At 36.1% G+C, this 19,305-nt stretch overlaps 1 protein-coding gene across 1 annotated transcript in view; it reads right to left on the bottom strand.

Annotated features, from left to right (window-relative positions):
- The window catches only part of LOC131164609 (UDP-glucose:glycoprotein glucosyltransferase), a 133,680-nt gene that overhangs the window by 21,896 nt on the left and 92,479 nt on the right, over positions 1 to 19,305 (bottom strand). The window contains exons 16-24 of the mRNA XM_058121914.1: positions 17,883 to 18,017; positions 17,681 to 17,786; positions 17,491 to 17,585; positions 17,261 to 17,373; positions 16,907 to 17,117; positions 16,542 to 16,610; positions 16,217 to 16,362; positions 11,319 to 11,420; positions 1,053 to 1,200 (exon numbers count right to left, since the gene is read on the bottom strand). Of these exons, the coding sequence (XP_057977897.1) occupies positions 1,053 to 1,200; positions 11,319 to 11,420; positions 16,217 to 16,362; positions 16,542 to 16,610; positions 16,907 to 17,117; positions 17,261 to 17,373; positions 17,491 to 17,585; positions 17,681 to 17,786; positions 17,883 to 18,017 (1,125 nt within the window). The remainder of the gene's footprint in view (positions 1 to 1,052; positions 1,201 to 11,318; positions 11,421 to 16,216; positions 16,363 to 16,541; positions 16,611 to 16,906; positions 17,118 to 17,260; positions 17,374 to 17,490; positions 17,586 to 17,680; positions 17,787 to 17,882; positions 18,018 to 19,305) is intronic.

The raw sequence follows: 19,305 nt of genomic DNA, 5'->3' as shown, positions 1-19,305 counted from the left end.
AATTGAAAAAACTACTTAAAAACAAAACCTTGAATCATAACAAAACACAATACCCCTCGAAGAGCGAAAAAGGTTTTGTGAAGGCAATAGAAGACCTAAACTTTAATTTTCTCTTCCTCCGCATAAAAAAAAAGTGATAAAAGAAAGGCTCTTTCAGAGGTTTTAAACCAGTCATATTTGATTGGTTTTGGTAGGTTCAGAATCATCTGAGTTGATCAATTTTGATTGATTCTAAAGATTCAAAGGGTGAATTGATTGATTCAGCAATGATTCATTTTTTTTTATTTATTAAGATTTGCATCGATCTGGTGTGTAACTAATAAGAATTACACAATTCGAATCTTGTATTGTAAAATTCTAACTATGCTTAAGGCTTAGTTGGTTTTTTACTCTCTACTTTAATTTCTAATTGTTTTGTGTGTTCTTTAAGTTAATATGTTTTCACAGATACGGTTGCTACTTTTGGAAATTCAGATTAGGAAATTGTAATCTGCACATGAATAGTACCACAAGGAATCTGACTTCAGATCATGGTTTGAGGGTGGGAAAAGGGATCTAACAATGCCTGTTTCTATTTTTAAGAAAAATCGAGTTTTTTTTCATCTGAAATTTTACTAAAAGCTGTTTAAACTGTGGGTAGATGTAATATTATTCAGGTGTCAGTGGATAGGCATTAACATGTGCACTCAAAGGAGCTTAAGAAATTACAGATTTGAACAGATTTGATACATCCACATATTTTCCAGTTCAGGTATGACTCATACTTTAACCTTTAGATAAAGGACACTACAAAATTATATTATCAACGTAAAACATAAGCACACAAATGGTGCTTTCTCATAGGCTTCATTCCATGGAGAACAGAAGAAATAGTGTTAGCAGTGCTAGTTTGTTTTTCCTACAATATAAATTAGAAGAGCTAGTTTCTGCAATTATAGATGTAACATGAAACAATCAATGAGCAAGTGAGAAGCAATCCAAATGCAAGTGAAGCTAACAAATAAAGGACAAAATAAGAAAAACATAATAAATAAAACAAAACAAGTGCTCACCAATGGATTAAGTACAATCCTCATGCTTGGCTGAACACATTTCTGCAGAACCTGAAGGAGTGAAGATAGCTTTTGACCTGATGGACTCAAGGGATCAACAACAGCATCAATATGAACGCTAGAATTTTCATTATTTATAACAACAGCGCTGTCCACACAATCAAAAAATATAGACTTTAGGACAATAAGAAAATCTTAGATCAGAAATTGAAAAGGCACAACAGTCTTAACTCTTAAAATTGACAAAAGCACAAAATTTAAAACAAAAGCGTCTAGCAAACCACTGAGTCATACAATAAACAGATTATGTACCATTAGAGATAATATTACAGAATTTATTCAGATATCTCACATAGATTTTCATAACCAGGTATTCTCCAAAAAAATAGGCAAGGCTTATAAAAAATGAACCTGAATTTATCAGATGCATGACGCATGGAATTGAGTCAAAATAAATAAAATGCAGGGAATTAATGAAAATTTTCTAACAGCTCCTCACGTGTTCACTCTAATAGCTATCCTGATTGCTGATGTTCTCTGCTATGGCTGTGACAGGAAGAGCCACCAGGTTTACAATCATTCTAGATAGAAATGATCTGAGATTTGATATAGAAAGGAAAGGATTTTTCTCTTTGTTCTTGAGCATAACCCACTTTGGTGGTGGCAGCCAGCAATTTTCAGATGGATTATCTTTTATTTTTTTTTTTTTTTTTTTTTTTTGTAGATTGAGAAAATGTTATCAAAGTACTAGGGTTGGGATAATGATGTACTGGTGGAATATAGAGGCATAAAAATGGCTAAATCCTTTGCGTAAGGGCTGAGCCAGAACAGGAATCAATTTTTGAGCTTGTACCAGGTTGGTCAGAAGGTGTTGGAAGGAATAGATTTAAGCATGAATTTGCTCATTGGTTGAGTTGATTCCTCCTGCTACTGGTGTCGTTGGTTCAATATTTGAGGAAGAACAATGAAAAGTTGCATTTCAATGACTAAAAACTCCTTCCTGCAGGGAGAACTTGACAGCAAATCAAGAACAATTATGTACAAAATGCTTTGGATGGATACAGATGGAAGCAGGAGGCACTTCAGTGTCAATTGGAAAGAGTTTGCATATGGCGAATACAGGGTTAGCATAGTGGTGGCTATGTTTTCTATAGGAGGTGGTCACACATTGAAGACAGGGTGGGGAATGGGCTGGGATGCTTGACTATTGTGTTGGATTTGGGCCACATCTTGGGATATAATTCTCGAGTGGGCCGGCAGAGTTTGCTTTAACATACAGGACCAGAACAGCATTAATCAACAATGAACAGCAACAAGAAGCCTTATATTACACTAGGTGGGATCGGCTATATGAATCAATGCTTTGCGTATTAGGTTAAGGGCTATTAAATCCTTCCTCACTGCCTCATTCCAAGTCATTTTAGGCCTACCTCAACCCCTTTTCATACCAGAACAGCATTAATGAGATCCGAAAATATGTTTCAAAAGAGCAGGCCTACAATTAAATTAATTATGTGCAGGTCCATAATGGCAGTGCATCATTTGTTCAGAGGATTTCACAAAAGCCGACAATATGACTTGTTTAGCTGTGAGTTGCTCAGGCTGATGGAGGGTGCATGTCATGTAAGACAAGGGCTGTGCAGGCCCATAATATAAGTGCATCATTTGTTCAGGGGATTTCCTCAAATGCTCATAATGCAACTTGTTCTCAGGTGAAAGTGAATTGTGAAAATGGATCTCTCAAAGATCTGTCAAATGGCTTAAACGGGTAAAGGAAAGCAGCATTCATATGACACCAGTTTTCAGAAATCAACAGTTGGTTGCTGGTGATCATGGGACTCACGGTAAGGATCAGGAACGACAGTAGTCTGCAAAAGAGTTGTGTGTGCAGCAGTGAAAGGTTTGAATGTAGTTGCACAGTAGAAAGTATAAACTGCTAATGCAGGACATAATAGAGAAGAATAGTCTGCAAAGAAGGATCGCGAAGGCTTTGAGCCCACCAAAGTCTATACTCATCAAGTGAGGAAATTTTTTAAATGAAATATGGATGGCAGTCATATTATTGTGAAAGTTTTGAATCGTTCATAAAAAAGTGTAAACATGGGCAGCAAGGGAGATAGAAGTGAGGATATAAAAAATTGGGGTGATACCTCTGACAATGAAGGCGAATCCAAAAGCGATTTTGCTTATGATAGCAGATTACACAGCAAACCACAGCAATTATAATCTCCAAATTGGAATGACCTTGACTCCTAACCACTAGGTTAGATTCATTACAAACTTATGCCCACAAAAATCTGCAAGCACAATAAGAATCTAGGTGTGTATTGAACCTTGATAGCACTATTAAAAAAAATGCAATAGTAAAGTTGGAGGTTCCAGGAAGGGAAGAAATTGGCTAAAAGAAAATAGAAATCACATGAAATTTACTTTTTATTTTATACTTTTAAGTAAATAGATGATAACTGACAGATCAGGATAATGGAAAAGCATTGGCATTAGAGCCAATGTAATTGACTTGTAACAGCAGAAATAATTACAGTTATTTCTATTGTCTTGACCATAACATTCCTGGCATGATCTTAACCAGGATAGCAAAAGTTGAGAGTTTTGACAAGGGAAGAGAGTGTCTGAAAAATCATATAAATCATGCAAAAATATTTTTTAAAATTTCTAAATCAGTATATGATAACTGAAAGACAAAATAGTGAAATAGGAATTGCACCGTGTTTAGTTGCATTTGCAAGATGATGTTCTTTGACAATTCTCTAGTAACCTAAGTTAAACTATGAAGTAGTGATGTAAAACTTTGGCAGGTTTCAATTGTGTAGTGTTCAAAATAAGTTTACATATGAAGATCTCACACACAAAAGAACAAGGCTCTCATTGAGAAATGGATCTTTTCGATCACTTTGAAAACAGTTACTCTGGAGAAAAAAACAATAGACTACTGTCGCTGCAGAAACAAATCGCCTGGCCACATGGACCAGTGAATTTTTAAACGGGGGGACAAAAAGAGAAAACAGATGGTTTTCTTAATACTCATTTTTTGAATAGCTTTTAATAGAAAGAATTGTGGTCCAAGACACAAACATATTTATCCCTGTTTAAGAGCAGATTTTCGAGACTTCTTTACAGCAGCAGTAAATAAGTAAGCATTTAGCATCATGGATGAAATTTTACCCCCCCGCCCCCCCTCCAAAAAACCCCCCACCCGCCGCTAAACCCCCTCTTTTCTTCCCATAGCAGTATAGAAACATAACCTAAAGGCATCCAAAGGAATTCTGAACTCCCACATGAAAAATAATGACTTTGGAGTATGACTCAGATGATTTAAAGAATATAAGGATGCTTGTAATACAATAATATCACTGATTATTTTGGTATTGGTCTTTAAATTTTATATACATTTAAAAAAAAAAACCCAAACTTTAATAGTTGGAGTAAGTATATAAATAAATAAACCATGGAACATGTTTGCCAAGTCCATGATACCTGAGTTTAGGAATATATCCAGGACACGGGTGTTGATACTTGATACAAGCCAAAACCACAGAAATGATGCAATCCCTACCAGATCAACAAATCACAAATTTAATTTAAAGCTGGTTCACTTCTATGATTGCCAAACCACTTGCCTTACTTGCACCTACATCTGTGCGTGAGATTAGTATTATAATTTTAACAATACAGAAATTAGTCATAAAATTTCCAATTTCCATTATAAAACTTTTCTGGCCTCTTCATTTCATCAGAAGTGCAGCCGGGGATAATGACAAAAAAGCAGCACCAGAAAATGAAGAAAAAATAGTATTTTTAATTCTTTTTGAAGTAGAAGACTATCACATGAAAGGAACCAACTAGGTGCCAACCCAAGTACAAAAATTTGGTTCTTTTTTCCTTTCACTCCAACGCACCAAAAAACATGGAGCATCCAGGCCCACATTTTCTTCTTCCCACCTGGTGTGTCCTGTTGGCTACAGCACAGCATGATAAAACTCCAAAGCTCCTGCACCACTTTACAATGAGGGAAAAGGTGATTAAAATATTCTCCACTTTCCTTGCAAATGAAACAACAGCTAAACTTTACAATGAAAAAGAGAAGCTGAATTGAAGATTCTCCAATTTCCTTGAGCAAGAAACACCAGCAGAAAAACATTAGCTCCAGCTTTCGTAATTAGTCCCCTGTACTTCCCAAGCAAGTTTCCAGGTGTGGAACTACCTTTTCTGGGGATTTTGGAATCCAAATAGACCTACAAGGAACGACCCTAGCCTTCCTCTTCATTAAAAGCTTGTAGAAATACTTCACTGAAAAAACGCCATTCTTGCTACCCTTCCCTGTATCATGTCTTCTTTGAATCTGTCAGGTTCGGGTCTATGCAAAATTCACAAAAAATTTTCAACATCCCTGATGTCTGAGTCAATACATTCCCTAGAAACAGAATCTCTCAGGAAATCAAGTGACTGCTGAAATAAATAGCATCCGCCATCCCTACTTTATCATTTGACAATTCAAACAGGCTGGAAATCTATCCATCAGGGCCATATCACCACTTTAAGTCCATCCAGAACCTAATTCAATTGCCATTCCTTACTTCACTGCCCATGAACTTCATAACATCCTCTTTCCTCCTCATAATGACTTTCCAAATACCAACCCCTTAGGGATCCTCACCTCCTTGGAAAACCATCCCCCAGCAGAGCAGCCATATTTAGATAGAACTTCTGGTCAAAAAAAATCTCCATGATCATTTACAAGGAGTGCTCAATTAAAAACTTGCAAATCTCTCAACCCCAACCCTCCATACCTGATTGGTCAGCAGACTGTTTCCCACTTAGCCAAGTGGAAATTCCTCCTTTCATGATTGCTTCCCAGAAGAAGATTCTTTGGATCCTTTCCCAACTTCTTGGCTAACACAGCTGGAACATTTAGGAGAAGACATGAAATAGGTTTGTAGAATGGAAAGGGCGCTTTTGATCAAAGTAAATCTCCCTCATGGATAAGTACTGATTTTCCCACTGCACGAGTCTTCTTCATATATCTCAACAACACTATCTCACAGTGCCTTGGAATTAAAGTAAGCACCAGGAGGCATCCAAAGGTAAGTGGTTAGAATATAAACAGTCTTACGACCACGGCCGGCAGTAAGCCCATCCACCCCCTTTAGTCCTCCAAAGTGATAATACCATTTTTCAAGCCAAAGAAAAACCATCTAAAAAATCTTAATTGATCCTCATCTGCATCGCAGAAAAACAATATATCCTCATCAGCAGAAAGCAGATGCACCAGCTTCATGTCTGTCCCTCCACTGGCTCTCAATTCAGAATCTCCAGCAGTGCTTGAGGTATTCCATGTTCATTGCATTGGAACTTGATGACTTTTCCCCATTGTAAGTTGATTTTACCACCTCCTCTCCCATAAAATGGTCTCTCTAGCCACACTATTCTTTTCCCAATCATATTAAAGTCTATCCTATCAAATCAAGGCCTCCATTTAGCAGTCTCCCTGGAAATGGTTTTCTAAGTACTGACAATTTCATTTGCAAGCTGTTCTTCTTAGGTAAATCTCGTGTGCATTGGCCACTCTGAAAAAGTTTGGTATCATTGTCTCCTTTAGAGAGCTGAATGGCTTTAGATTTATTTTATTTTGATAGAAAAAGAAGAAATTTCATTGATAGATTAAAAATATGAATAAAAGAGAATAAAACATCTCCCTATAGAAAACCTGGGACAAACCAGAATGAAAATACAAAAACAGCAAAAGAATGAAAAGAGAAACAAGCAAAAACCATATCTCCCATAATAGAGCCATCAGATTGCACAAGTCTCGCTGAACATCCATATAGCTCACTGATGCAGGGGCAGCATCAAGGTTCTGCAGCCATGGAGAAATTAGAAGAGGAAGAAAAGGGAAGGGAGAGAGATACCAGGGTCAAACTCAAGTTCAACTTCAATTCAAATTCATCAACAACTGCTTACAACATGGCTTTCACACATTATTTATAAGAAAGCCTCTTTACATGAAATTACAAATAAACCCCTACATTACATTACAAACAAACCCGCACTTACACAAATATTACAAACAAACCCAAATACACATAATCCTATTCTAGTTAATACTAAACACAAAATATACTAACTTAGCCAACAATTCCTTAACCCTACTCTTATTTATTTTCCAGCAAGGATCTACCCAACGTCTTGCTTCTTGTCCTAATCATTCACTCCTTTGAAATTCCCATAATGATTAACGAACACACCACAATGATGGCATGTAGTGAATCTTTTCCCACACCAGCATACAATTTATCTTCTTCCCCCAAAAGATACTTCCAACCATAACCCCCAGAACACTGCAAAAAATCCACGTCCACAAAGCAGTGCTGTCCTTTCTCCTTCCAAAACCCACAAATGAAATAGCCAAGAAGTCCTCCTTTGATTCTGGACAAACCCAGCTTTCTCCCAAAACACCAAATAATTTGTTCCACTCTCTCCAAGATACAATGCAGAAAGAGATGAAATGCAGTTTCTGAATTATTATAGCACACAAACATCTAGAGAAAGGGCCTTCAATGGTTTCCTAATCTGCAACAAGTTATTGGAATTGGTTCTATTAAGCATGACCAACCAGACAGGAGCATTGATTTTTGGGAGACGTTGGCCTTCCAAATAATAGAATAATGAGGAAAAGAAGTATTAGAATGGGTCAAGAACTCACAAAATGATTTACATGAACACACCTCCGAAGGATCCAAGGACCAAAAACAACAAAAATCCATTCCAAAAGAACTGTAACAATTATTCAACAAAATCAATGAGGACAGGCTTCATATCAGCCCCTACTCCACCTCCTTAGGGCTAAAATTGTTTTGAATCTCCCCTTACTCCACTCCTGCTTGATGTCAACCCTAAAACCCTAGTTCAGGCTTCAGCATTCCACCTGTTACAATCACTGGGCCAACTTCCCATACTCTTGGTCCAAAATGTAGGACTTCTTTTTCATATATAAAAAGAAATTTATTAAAGAGAGAAAAAGGAATATATATAAAGAGGATGAGCGATCCTCACAATGTAAAGAAAAAAAGTACAATCATGAAAACAGGGCTGTCCAATCCCGCTGAAAATCCTCAAATGAGGTATCCTTAAAACAACCTGCAGTAAAAGCCCTAAGAGATGACAAGTACAGAGTTGTGTCCCAAAGCAAATCTGAAGGCAACTTCCTCCCATTAAAATGCATGCATTTTTCTCTGATCAGATCCCCCACAAAACAGCAAAGAATGCACCCCTCATAAAGCAAAAGGCATCCTTCCTGTTTCCAAACCTAGTGAAAGAAATACCCAAAGACTCATCCACTGCCTTCAGGAAAAATCGATCCTAACCAAAAAAATTGATACAAATCTATTACACATGCCCATAGTTACCTAGAACACAGTGTGCATAGGGTCGTGGCACATGTCATGAGCCAAGCTTGCTTAAGGCATTATGCTTGCCTATGACTGCTTGCCTGGTGTATACATTGGAAGGATAACCATCATGTAAATGGTAGTATAAATTTTATGCATCGAGTGTGTTTGTGCCTCTATGTAAAAAAGGGAGTATTTTTTCTTTTCTTTTTGAAAAGGAAACTTAATTAAAGAGGCATCAATCAAGAGGTAGCCAGCCCATGTTACACAAAATCAAGCACGTTTAAGGGTGTTACATAAATCAAAGATTACATTAAAAAATAAATAAATAAAATAAAATAAAATAAAATAAAAAAGGCAGCCTGGTGTACAAAGCTCCCACATATGCAGGGTCCGGGGAAAGGGCAGACAGACCATAATGGGTCTATAGTACGCAGCCATACCTTGCATTTTTGCAAGAGGCTGTCTCCATGCCTCAAACTCGTGAGCTCCAGGTCACACAACGACAACTTTACTGTTGCACCTAGGCTCCAGTCTTACTATGACAGCTATTGACCGCAGTAAACCAGTGTTATTTGCTGATTTGGTTTGTTGAGGATGACTTTTTGAACACTCGCCTATTCCTCTCTTTCCAAACGCACCAGAAAATTGCAAGGGGAATGAGGAACATAGCCTTTCACTTTGCCTTTGTGGTCTGAATACCTTTCCAGACCCAGAGTTCCCCTCCCACAGAGTTAGTGACAACCCACACTTGTCCAATCAGAGTCAGTGCCCAATTCCAGAGATTCCTTGTCCAAACACAGTGAAGGAAAATGTGCTCAATCAACTCTCCGCCAACCATGAAAAGGGGACATCTATTGGCAACCGATAGCCCCCTTTTCTAAAATTATCCATGGTCAAAATCTTACCATGGGTTGCCTCCCAAGCAAGGAAGGAAACTTTTTTTGGGGCTGATGTCTTCCAAATTTGAGTACAGGGGAAAATAAAGTTGTTTGCATCCAAAGGGAAGATAGTATTACTCCTTTGTAAGTTTCACTTTTCCTTGAGTCAAAACTAGAGTAGCATATATAAAGCTCTTTAGGGGAGGGCGGGTGTTCATTAGTGGCGGATGCTATAGAAGGTGTCACTAGGTGAATCGTCAACTCACTCACCAAGATTTCAAGAAGATTCCAATCAGATCAGAATTGTTATGGAAGAATGAAAGATAAAACATCCTGTACTACATTATTTGGACGAACATAATTATAAGTACATGAAAGCATTGCACATTAAATGTGCGTAGGAAAATGACTATTCTTGACTAAAAATGATTTTTTTTTTTTAAATTTTCTCTAGATTCGAAAGACCATATTTATGAAATTTGAAACTAGACTAAAAAATGAACTTTGCAAATAATAAACTTGGACTTAAAAAATGACACACTTGACAAGACCATAATTATGACACCTAGATAACAATGACTAATAATTATTATTGCAATTAACAAGGCAAAGAATGGAGTGACTAGAAGAGAAAATTAACTACTAGTTGACTGGTTCAGCACTGCAAGCAGTAAGGACTAGCATTAGGACTAGAGAAAGAGCACAAGGAACTCTCAATCACACAAAGAAGTCAACATTGGGCCCCCATATTTTTGCTTTAGTTATGAATGAACTTGCTAGGAATATCCACAATGAGGTTGCATGGTGTACATTTGCACACGATATTGCTTGATCAATGAAACTAGGGGTCAAGTAGAATCTAAGTTACAAAAACTGAGAAGCTATAGAGTCTAGAGGGTTTAAGCACAATATATGAAATGTGATTTGTCATTTCGTGAGTAATATTGGAGAAAACATTATAACGGTCAAGAAATTATTAGCAGTAGTAGATTTCGATATCTTGGATCTATTATGCAAAGTGAAGGAGAAATTGAAGAAGATATAATATAGAGTTAAAGTAGGTTAGAAAAAATTTAAAAGTGTTCCAAGCATGTCATAAGATCGTAGAGAACCCTCAAAATTAAAAGGAAAGTTCAATAAGAAAACTGCAGACCAGTGGTACATGGCTCAGAAAGTTCGGCAACTAAGAATTAACATATTGAAATACTAAAAGTCGAAAAAAAAAAATGAGAAGGCAAAGATGAATGAGTGGAAGAACTCTAGAACATAAATTGAGAAATGAACATATTTTAAGTTAGGCATTGCATGTTCCAAAGAAAATATAAGGGAATGGCAAATTGGCAATTAAGATGGATTCCACATTTGCAACATAGGCCAAACAAATTAAACAATGCAGTAGTGAGGAGGGTGAGCTAGTTGTTATTTACTGGAGGTAGGAAGGGGATGGTAGACCTAGAATAACTTGGACTGAGCTTGTAAGGATTTGACAATACTCTAGCTTTTGGAGGATATTGTCCTAGATCATGCAAAATGGCAGAAGAGGATTCAGCCCACCACATAGCGAGACTTGAAGCTTACTTCATGTTGTTGCAGCAGCTGTATAAGAACCAATATTTAACTAATTTATAAATTTCATTTCTATTAATTAAAGATGTTTGCTTTTTTTACTGCATTATTATGATATTTCTTCTTTTTGTAGTAAGAAAAAAAATAGTTTGTGAAATTTCCTTCAGAAAAAATCCACTAATTCCCATCATTTTAAAATTGATATTTCAATCAAATTTTCCATATTAGTCAAGTCTCAAAATTTTAGTTAAACCCAAATTTTAAAACTTGCATCCCCACCATACTTCAAAAACAAATAATTCCATACTCCAAAAAAAAAGTAAAAATAAACATTGGGTTTTGCAATCATGTTATGTACCCTACAAAAGAATAAAGTGTGATCAATACACAGATTAAAGCATTTGAATCCACACCTGTATTCTGCATTCAAAACTTCAAAGCGAGCACTATCAGAGCTTCTATCCCGCGTAGCCATTGAAGAAGATACATACATAATAACATCACCAATGAATTTGCTGCAAGAAAAATTTTGGAAAGGAAAAAAAAAAGGATCAATTTGCTGTGCACCTCAAAATATTGAATTATAAGAAAACATGGAGAAATAATGCCAAATATCAAATACATTAATTCACATTCTTAAAATAAAGTGAAAAATAAGTCAAGAATGCACAAAATAAACATTATATAATGGAGAATAAAAATGGAGGGGGAGAGAGAGAAAGAGAGAATCAAATCCTGAGCAAAATGAGAACACTTATAGTGACCAGGATATGAGAATTATCTAGACCTCTCATATCTTAGTGCTTGGAAAATTTTCACTCAAAATAATAGACCAAACCAACCATAGTTTCAACAAGATTTTTACAAAATGTCGAAAAGCAAATTGCCATCAGGAGCTTCTCTCATTCATAAATGCAACTGATTAAAATGACTGTGAAGAAATACCCATTAGGTAAGCTTCTACTTTTGTAAGTCCCTGACAGTAATATTGTAGCCTGTACTATTTTAAGCTTCCCCCAAGTCTCAAGTAACACAATTATTCCCCAATAGTGGCAATTAAAATTTTGTTTCTGGAAGGAATAAAATCAGCTTGGGATGGAATTCTAATGTTCCATTGACTGGGGATTCAGTAATTGATGCACAGATCTATTCTTAAAATGAGGATCATATGGGAACAAAACCCTCAGTAGATCACTTGACTTTTTAAAACGTCCTACACTTAAACAATGAAAACTTTCCATTGGTAACCAACTTAGAAAATATTCTCATCAAATAATTCTACTTTATTAATTTTTTTAATCAAAGCCAACAGCTACAATTTTTTAGCAGAGCATTACTGGATGACACATGAATACTCGTGGCAAGTTTTTTGTGATGTTAATGACTTTCAAGATGGTCAAACTTAACCTTCTTGCACGAGGGAGAGGATTTCCCTGTGAATGAAAACTGCCTGGTAAAGAGAGAAGATCAAGCTGCCACAATGTCGGCCACCTGCCAACACTGCCACTCCTCAAGCTGCCATAGATGAACACAAACATCCATTGATGATTCTTCTACAGCTCAAATTCTCTCCAAAAGGCATCAAAACACTTGCAATATATCTGATGCCAAGGAAATAAGGCAACAACAGCCAATGTCTTTCCATGTTTGCCAGCGGCCCAAGCACCTTGTTACAGAACTTCAGAAGAGAGAGTACATACTCGAGAGAGAACATCAGATAGTTGGGGGTTTCACCAAAACATTTGCTGCTGTTGGTTGCCAACAGACTTCACCAATGGCCAAAGCTACTTTTTTTCTCCTCCTATTCTCCTTTTTATCTTTGCTGCTTTTCTTCTTCTTCTTTTCCAAATTATTGGAGTTCTTTTTTTTGGCTCAGGGGAGGGGGGGGGGGGGTGGGGGTGGCGATCAAAACATAAATGCAGAACAAGGAAGAAGCAATTCTTCTTCTGCAATTTATCTCTAAATCACTTATGCTTTCACATGTGTGTACATTCACCACATGGAGAAGAAGAAGAGCGATGCTAGCAAGATCTTTTGCAATTTTTATAAATTATCTTGCTTACTTTACATAATAATATTCACCAAATATATAGCTTATTTTAAATAATAATATTCACCAAATATATATTTGCTGCAGTGTGGGGAAAAAAAATCAAGAGCATAGTCAAGACGAGAAAATGAAGAGGGCTGCTCGTAGGGGTCTACTTCTATTGTCTTATGTGAATGCACCTTGGCTTGAAAGAGGAACCTTTAACTGGGTCCAAGTAGAAATATCGACATGATTGAGCCTTATGTTTCTTAAATGGAAGCTCTCCTTAAAACAAAGCTAGCAAGGATGAAATGGATTTTGCAGGTGATTATGGATAAAAAAATTGTCAGAAATTAGCATGTTGTGGTATATGATCGCTGTTTTGAGGACAAAGAGATGAACCATAATATTCTAGAAACAGAATATGATTAATTACTAAATTATACACCACAAATGAATTAAAGACACATCACCAAAAATTGCAACATAAGCATCACATACTACCACATGGCGCTTTGGACGAAGTTACAGCTCAGGATTTAAAACAGTTTTAGATGGAATTACTTGATAAGAAAAAAAAAATTGTTAGCGAACGTTTTAAAAAGCTCAGTGACCCAATCAACAAGAAAGCAATGTAAGCACAATGAATTATTTTCCTATTTATTTTAAAACAAAATTTATTAACAGAGAAGAATGCACAAGGAGGATGAGAAATCCTCAAAAGAAAAAAATAAATAAAGGACAAACGTCCACAATAGAAGGAAAGCTAAAACAATAGAAAAACAAAACTGAACTAATCCAACCAATCACACCAGATATGTAAAAAAGCCATGCTATAAAAGCACCCAGCAGAGAAAATCCAAAAGAAAATAAAAATACAGTTCTGCCCAAATAAAATCACGAGTTGAAGCCCGATACTAAATTATCTAAGAATCCTCTCAAGCCATAATACCCATAATGTAGCAAAAAATGCTTTCTGCCACAATTTTGTTGCATTCTTGCATCTCCCAAAAGCTCTAAGGTCAATTAGTGAGAAAACTTCCAAAGAATTAGGGCAAACCCAACACTCTCTCAACAATCCAAAAAGTTCGCTCCATAAAAACCAAATCAAGCATTGGAGAAATAGTTGAACAAAATCCTCCCAACTAGTAAAACCTATAACGCAAACATCAGGAGAAAGAGTCAAATATGGCCTCCAGATTTCCAGCAGGTTGTCAGTGTCAACTCTATGAAGAATGGCTCTTGACACAAATGCCTTTACCTTTGAAGGAGTTCCACATATGATTAGCAAGAGGAAAAGACTGATACAAACATCAAATCCTGAAACCCCCAGAATGAGAATACCGATAGGAATTCAACAAACTCAGAAGTGAGTGTTCTGCTGTCTCTCTATCATTCAGATACCAACAGAACTGGAAGTTACAAGAAACAACTGCACCATCAGTAATTAGAAAAGAAGAAATATGTGCCTTAGGACACAGAGTAAGCCATAAAAGAAGGAAAACAAACCAACAAAAACAGACTTCCCAAGGAAGAATTCCATCTAAAAACAAACCCTACAATCATTTCCCACTTTGTATTTAGTACAAGGAATGAAGAAATTGGTTACCAACAAATGAATTTTCAGAGGCCTCATAAAATCATTACTCTTTTAGCTTCCCACCAATTACCACTTATGACTTACCAAAGAAATGTTTTTAGACATCAAATTATAGAAACTGAAGCCTTCTCCTCCTTAGACCTACAAACAACTTCCCAAGTTTCAAGATGTTCCCTCCTCTCATCCACCCCTAACCAAAGAAACCTCTCATGATCCTTTCAAGTCTGCTAGAAACCCTCACAGGAATCTTAAAAAGACACAAACAATGCAGGGAAATTGAAGAAAGACACGCCTGTATTAGACTAATGCAGTACAAAGAGAAGACAGTACCCTTTCTACCCATCAAGATTTAGACACCTTAACAATCACCAGATCAAGGATTCCCACCTCGCAAGACTTGTAAATGAGTCAAAAGCCACAGTATATCTCAAATCCAAGAGCAGCATACCTAGATGTTATCTCTGGTAACAGACAAAAATTCCCTAAATTAAATGCCCGGAGATTAACTCCAGAACCAGTAAAATTGTGATAATATCGCTATCGCAAAAAGATGACCTATTATCAACAGAGAAAAAACGAAGAGTATCATGTATAAACTGCGGATGAGAGGCAATCACTCAAGCATGGGTTAAAGCCATATATCATATGTGTATGCAGATGAAATATGCAAGTGTGAAAGTGCATGTGTGCGCCCAAATTTTTATCTACAATCTGCATCCCTGTTCCCCACAAGGATGATAAAGGATTAAGGAAGCTAATCTAAAAGTTTAAAATTTCTGAAGCCCAGATGCTGTTTTTAACTCTAAATTTGCACAGGATTTAAGTCACTAAATGGTGAACACTCTCACCCAAAAATTTAAATAAATTGGAAATGAGCACCCACAACAACCTTCTGCAACTTCAAAGGGGAAATTTGAAGAACAATTAATTTTGGATAAGGAGGCAAGTCTTCAGCAGTGACATTACATCCAAATCCTATCAAAATTCTCTTTCAAATTTGAAATAGAAAAGGAACTAAGGTTCCCATCAATAAATGAAAATCCATTTAGATAAAATATCCATGCATTTGGCCATTCCAAAAGCTGGAATATAGAAACTGGATGCTAATCTAAATATTATATTTCAAACTACATCACTGAAATCCTCATTACTCATTAAACTATATCAAAGATATCAACTTAACTGCCCTCCCCACATCCCCAAAAAGGGGAAAACTAAAAATAAAAAAATTAAGGACAGAGAACCATCTTCCTATTAGTCTTTCCATAGAATTCCTCACCTTCAAAAACTCTGAGGTTCCTCTTAATCCAGACAAGCCAGAAAACTGAAAGAGGAATGGCAATCCGAAGAGCTTTCTCTCTCTCTGGCACCCAGCACCCGTCCATGCCTATAATTCTAGTTCAGTTCTTTTTTTTTTTGCTGGTTATTTTTGCGGCCATCTTATCCAAAGGACCTCAGTGAAATCACAAACATCCAGTTTGATAACTTTAAGGTCAGCTTACTAACACCAATATAATATTTAAAGCATCAGTGTAAACTTTTACAAGAGAGATGCATTTTTTTTTTTTGGTTTTTAATTTAAAAATAAAAAACTGTCATATCCATTCATGTACCCTTTAGGGGATCTATCTCATTCATACTAAGATTAAATAAAAAAAAGATTACACAGAGCACAAATGTACCTCGTTAGCATGTCAGGGTCCATGTCTTGCCAGTTCACATCATCAATAATTTCAGCTATGTGCTTTATTCTCTGCTTAAACTCAACAGATTCTAGGAGAGACAGATCATGGCTCAAAAAGGTGCTTTCATCAACAGGAAGCATCACCTATAATGGGCAAGGTATATAATGGGCAAATACCAAACAGTAATAAGCTTACACAGCAGGAAATGTCTTTATTAACCAAAAATGAGAAAATAATCTCAGCTTATTTAATGATTCTAACGAAAAACAATTTATTATTTTAAGGGGCTTCCAACAAGCAAAAAAATGTACATTTTACTCACTCTTCCATTAGTGACAATGGCATTAACACCCAACTCAAGTCCAATATGCCTGACCAAAAATTGAGCCACCTGCAGGACACACTGATAAGCTAATGCATCTAGATGAGAAATGTCAAAATTGACATGTGAAACATTTTAAGAGTGATCACACTAAAAGTATGCAGGAAACCTTGAACGGTTTCAATGCATGAAAAAATAAAAACATTAAGAGCAATAAGCTTGCTGCTGTTATCGATCTGAGACCAGTACCCCCACAAGGACATAACAACATAAGGCAAGATTATGAAAAAAAAAAGTAAGCATAACTTGCATTCACAAAGACATAAAAACATCCAAAATCCCAAGAGTAACAAATAATAATATACCTTATTCAGATGATTGCTCAGTTTGTCATCTGAAAATTCTGATAAAGCAGACCTATAGTCAATAGATGTTAAAGAATTTGCATCAGCCAGCTCGTAGACCTTGTCCACAAATGCTTGAGTGCTTTCAGCAACCAAAGAAGATGAAAACATGTAGTTGTCCTCATAAACTGCACAGAGTTGATCCAAAAAGTCCAACACCGTCTTCTTTTGACTGGGATACCATAAGTACCAGTATAGAATGTTACAGGTGGAAATTGTACTTGCATAAATAAGGCAGAAACTATCATGAAACATAGAAGCACATTACTGAATGGATCAAATATAGTTCATAATGCTTTTCACAACTTAACAAACCTATATGAAGATGCAGTTATTTGAAAAATCTTCATTAAAAGAAAACTAGGTGAGTCATCTTTGGGATTGGCACTAAATAGCACTCCTAAGCGTGCAATTTTAGATTCTCCCATCTGCATCAAAATGCAATCATTCAAAAATCATAAATAATATGGAGAAGTCATCAATGATAACATACTTTAAATAATAATTAAAAAAAAAAAATTGTTGAGCATTTTTGTCAACATAACCAGGTAATGTAGTCCTTCACGAAGCAATTTTGTCCCTCTACGTGTTGTCACATCAACAACAAGAAGATGAGTAACAGGCTTCAAATCATCTATAGCTGGAACAGAAATAGGGAAATGGAAGCAAGTCAGATGATAAGGACAAATCATAACTACGAATGCAGCCGACAGTGTCAACTTAAGTACTTCTTACTTCCTGGAGAATGCAAGTAGCTGATATCCTCTAGTACTGATTCACTTCCAAGGATGGATGCAGACAAAGATATAAACTTTGGCTTCACCTTTCTATCCGCAATGATCTACATGCACCAAATAATGCCAAAAAAAAAAAAAACGGATATATTTGATTCTGTGCCAGGAAACTATTCTTTCCAAAATTTTTTAAAAAAACTTACCTGTGGATTATAGCGCTGAATACCACTTTCAGATAAGAACTTGTCCAACACGTCAGTGCGAGAATTTATCTGCCCATAGTAAACTTGCTCCTGTATTCTAGGAAGCTCATCGTTCATGGCATTTATAAGAGCCTCCTGACCACATTAAATCCAAAAATTTGAAATGCCTTGGCAATTAAATTCAGAGATAACTACAATAGCACTACAAGCATATTGGCATAATTCATCAGGACAATGTGAAGAAGCACATATATTAAGAATGGTAAATTAAACAAAGATAGCACATGCTGAGAAACAAAAGTCAAATTAATTGATAAGACAGGCACAGCTAATGGATAAGGAGACTTACACATGCTTTTACAACAAAGATAGAAGTCCAGGCAGGGCTAAACCTCAAAATTGAACCTCCTAATGTCCATGTCAACTATTCTTCTGCTAATTATTGTAAGAGGTGAAAAAACTATCTAATTGAATAGCCCATATATCACACATTTTAAGAGAAGCCAAATAAATGAAACAAAATTAAATGTAGAAGATTATTACATTTACTACAAACACCAAACCAATATATATCCATACCTATGCCACATATAGAAGTACAATTCTACAAATGTGCTAAGGGTGTAAACCATTATTTTTCAAAATAATATCTTTAGACTAAACTTTTTTAATGAAAAAATACCCATTTATTTGCCAACCAAAAGTGCCTAAAAGTGCAATAGTAAAATTGATGGAAATATCCTTACTATATAAAACTGTTTACACAAAAAAATATCATCACATAGACCTTCCCTGAGAATTTGAACAAAAAATCCTATTTTTTTATAATAAAAGAAGAATTCATTAATAGAATAAGAATATACATCTAGGAGAATAAGACGTCTCCTTAGCGCAGTCTGGAAAATCCATTAAAAAAAAAAGCATAAAGGAACAACCTAAACACTACGTTAAAAAAGAGAAAAAAACATCACAAACTAGCACTCCAACACATAACGCCTATCGCAGTGAATATCAAAAAAGCACATCGCCTTAAAAATCCCTTGTCTCACACACCAAAGAGAAGCCAAATTATGTATCCTTTCCCCAGCACTTGAGCTGACTTCTTCCCTAGAAACTACGAAAAAAGCACATTACCAAAGCACTGCCTTTTCCTGTTTCCTACCAAATCCAGCAAAATTCATTGCCAAAAAATCCTCCACTGTCTTAGAACTCACCCAACATTCACCTAAAATACCAAATAGCTTATTCCAAACACTCCAAGCATAGTCACAATGAATGACGAGATGCGATGATGATTCTGAACCACAATGAATGAACAGATGTGATGATGACTCTGAACCATTAAAGCAGAGAACACATATGTCTGGAGATATGGTCTTCAAAGGTCTCCTAACCTGCAGCAAGTTATTGGTATTAATTCTAT

The sequence above is a fragment of the Malania oleifera genome, chromosome 9 (genome assembly GCF_029873635.1).
Source record: "Malania oleifera isolate guangnan ecotype guangnan chromosome 9, ASM2987363v1, whole genome shotgun sequence".
In the NCBI taxonomy this organism is placed as follows: Eukaryota; Viridiplantae; Streptophyta; class Magnoliopsida; order Santalales; family Ximeniaceae; genus Malania; species Malania oleifera.
Note: the sequence above shows the minus strand (reverse complement) of the source record. Positions and strands in the feature narration are given on the sequence as shown.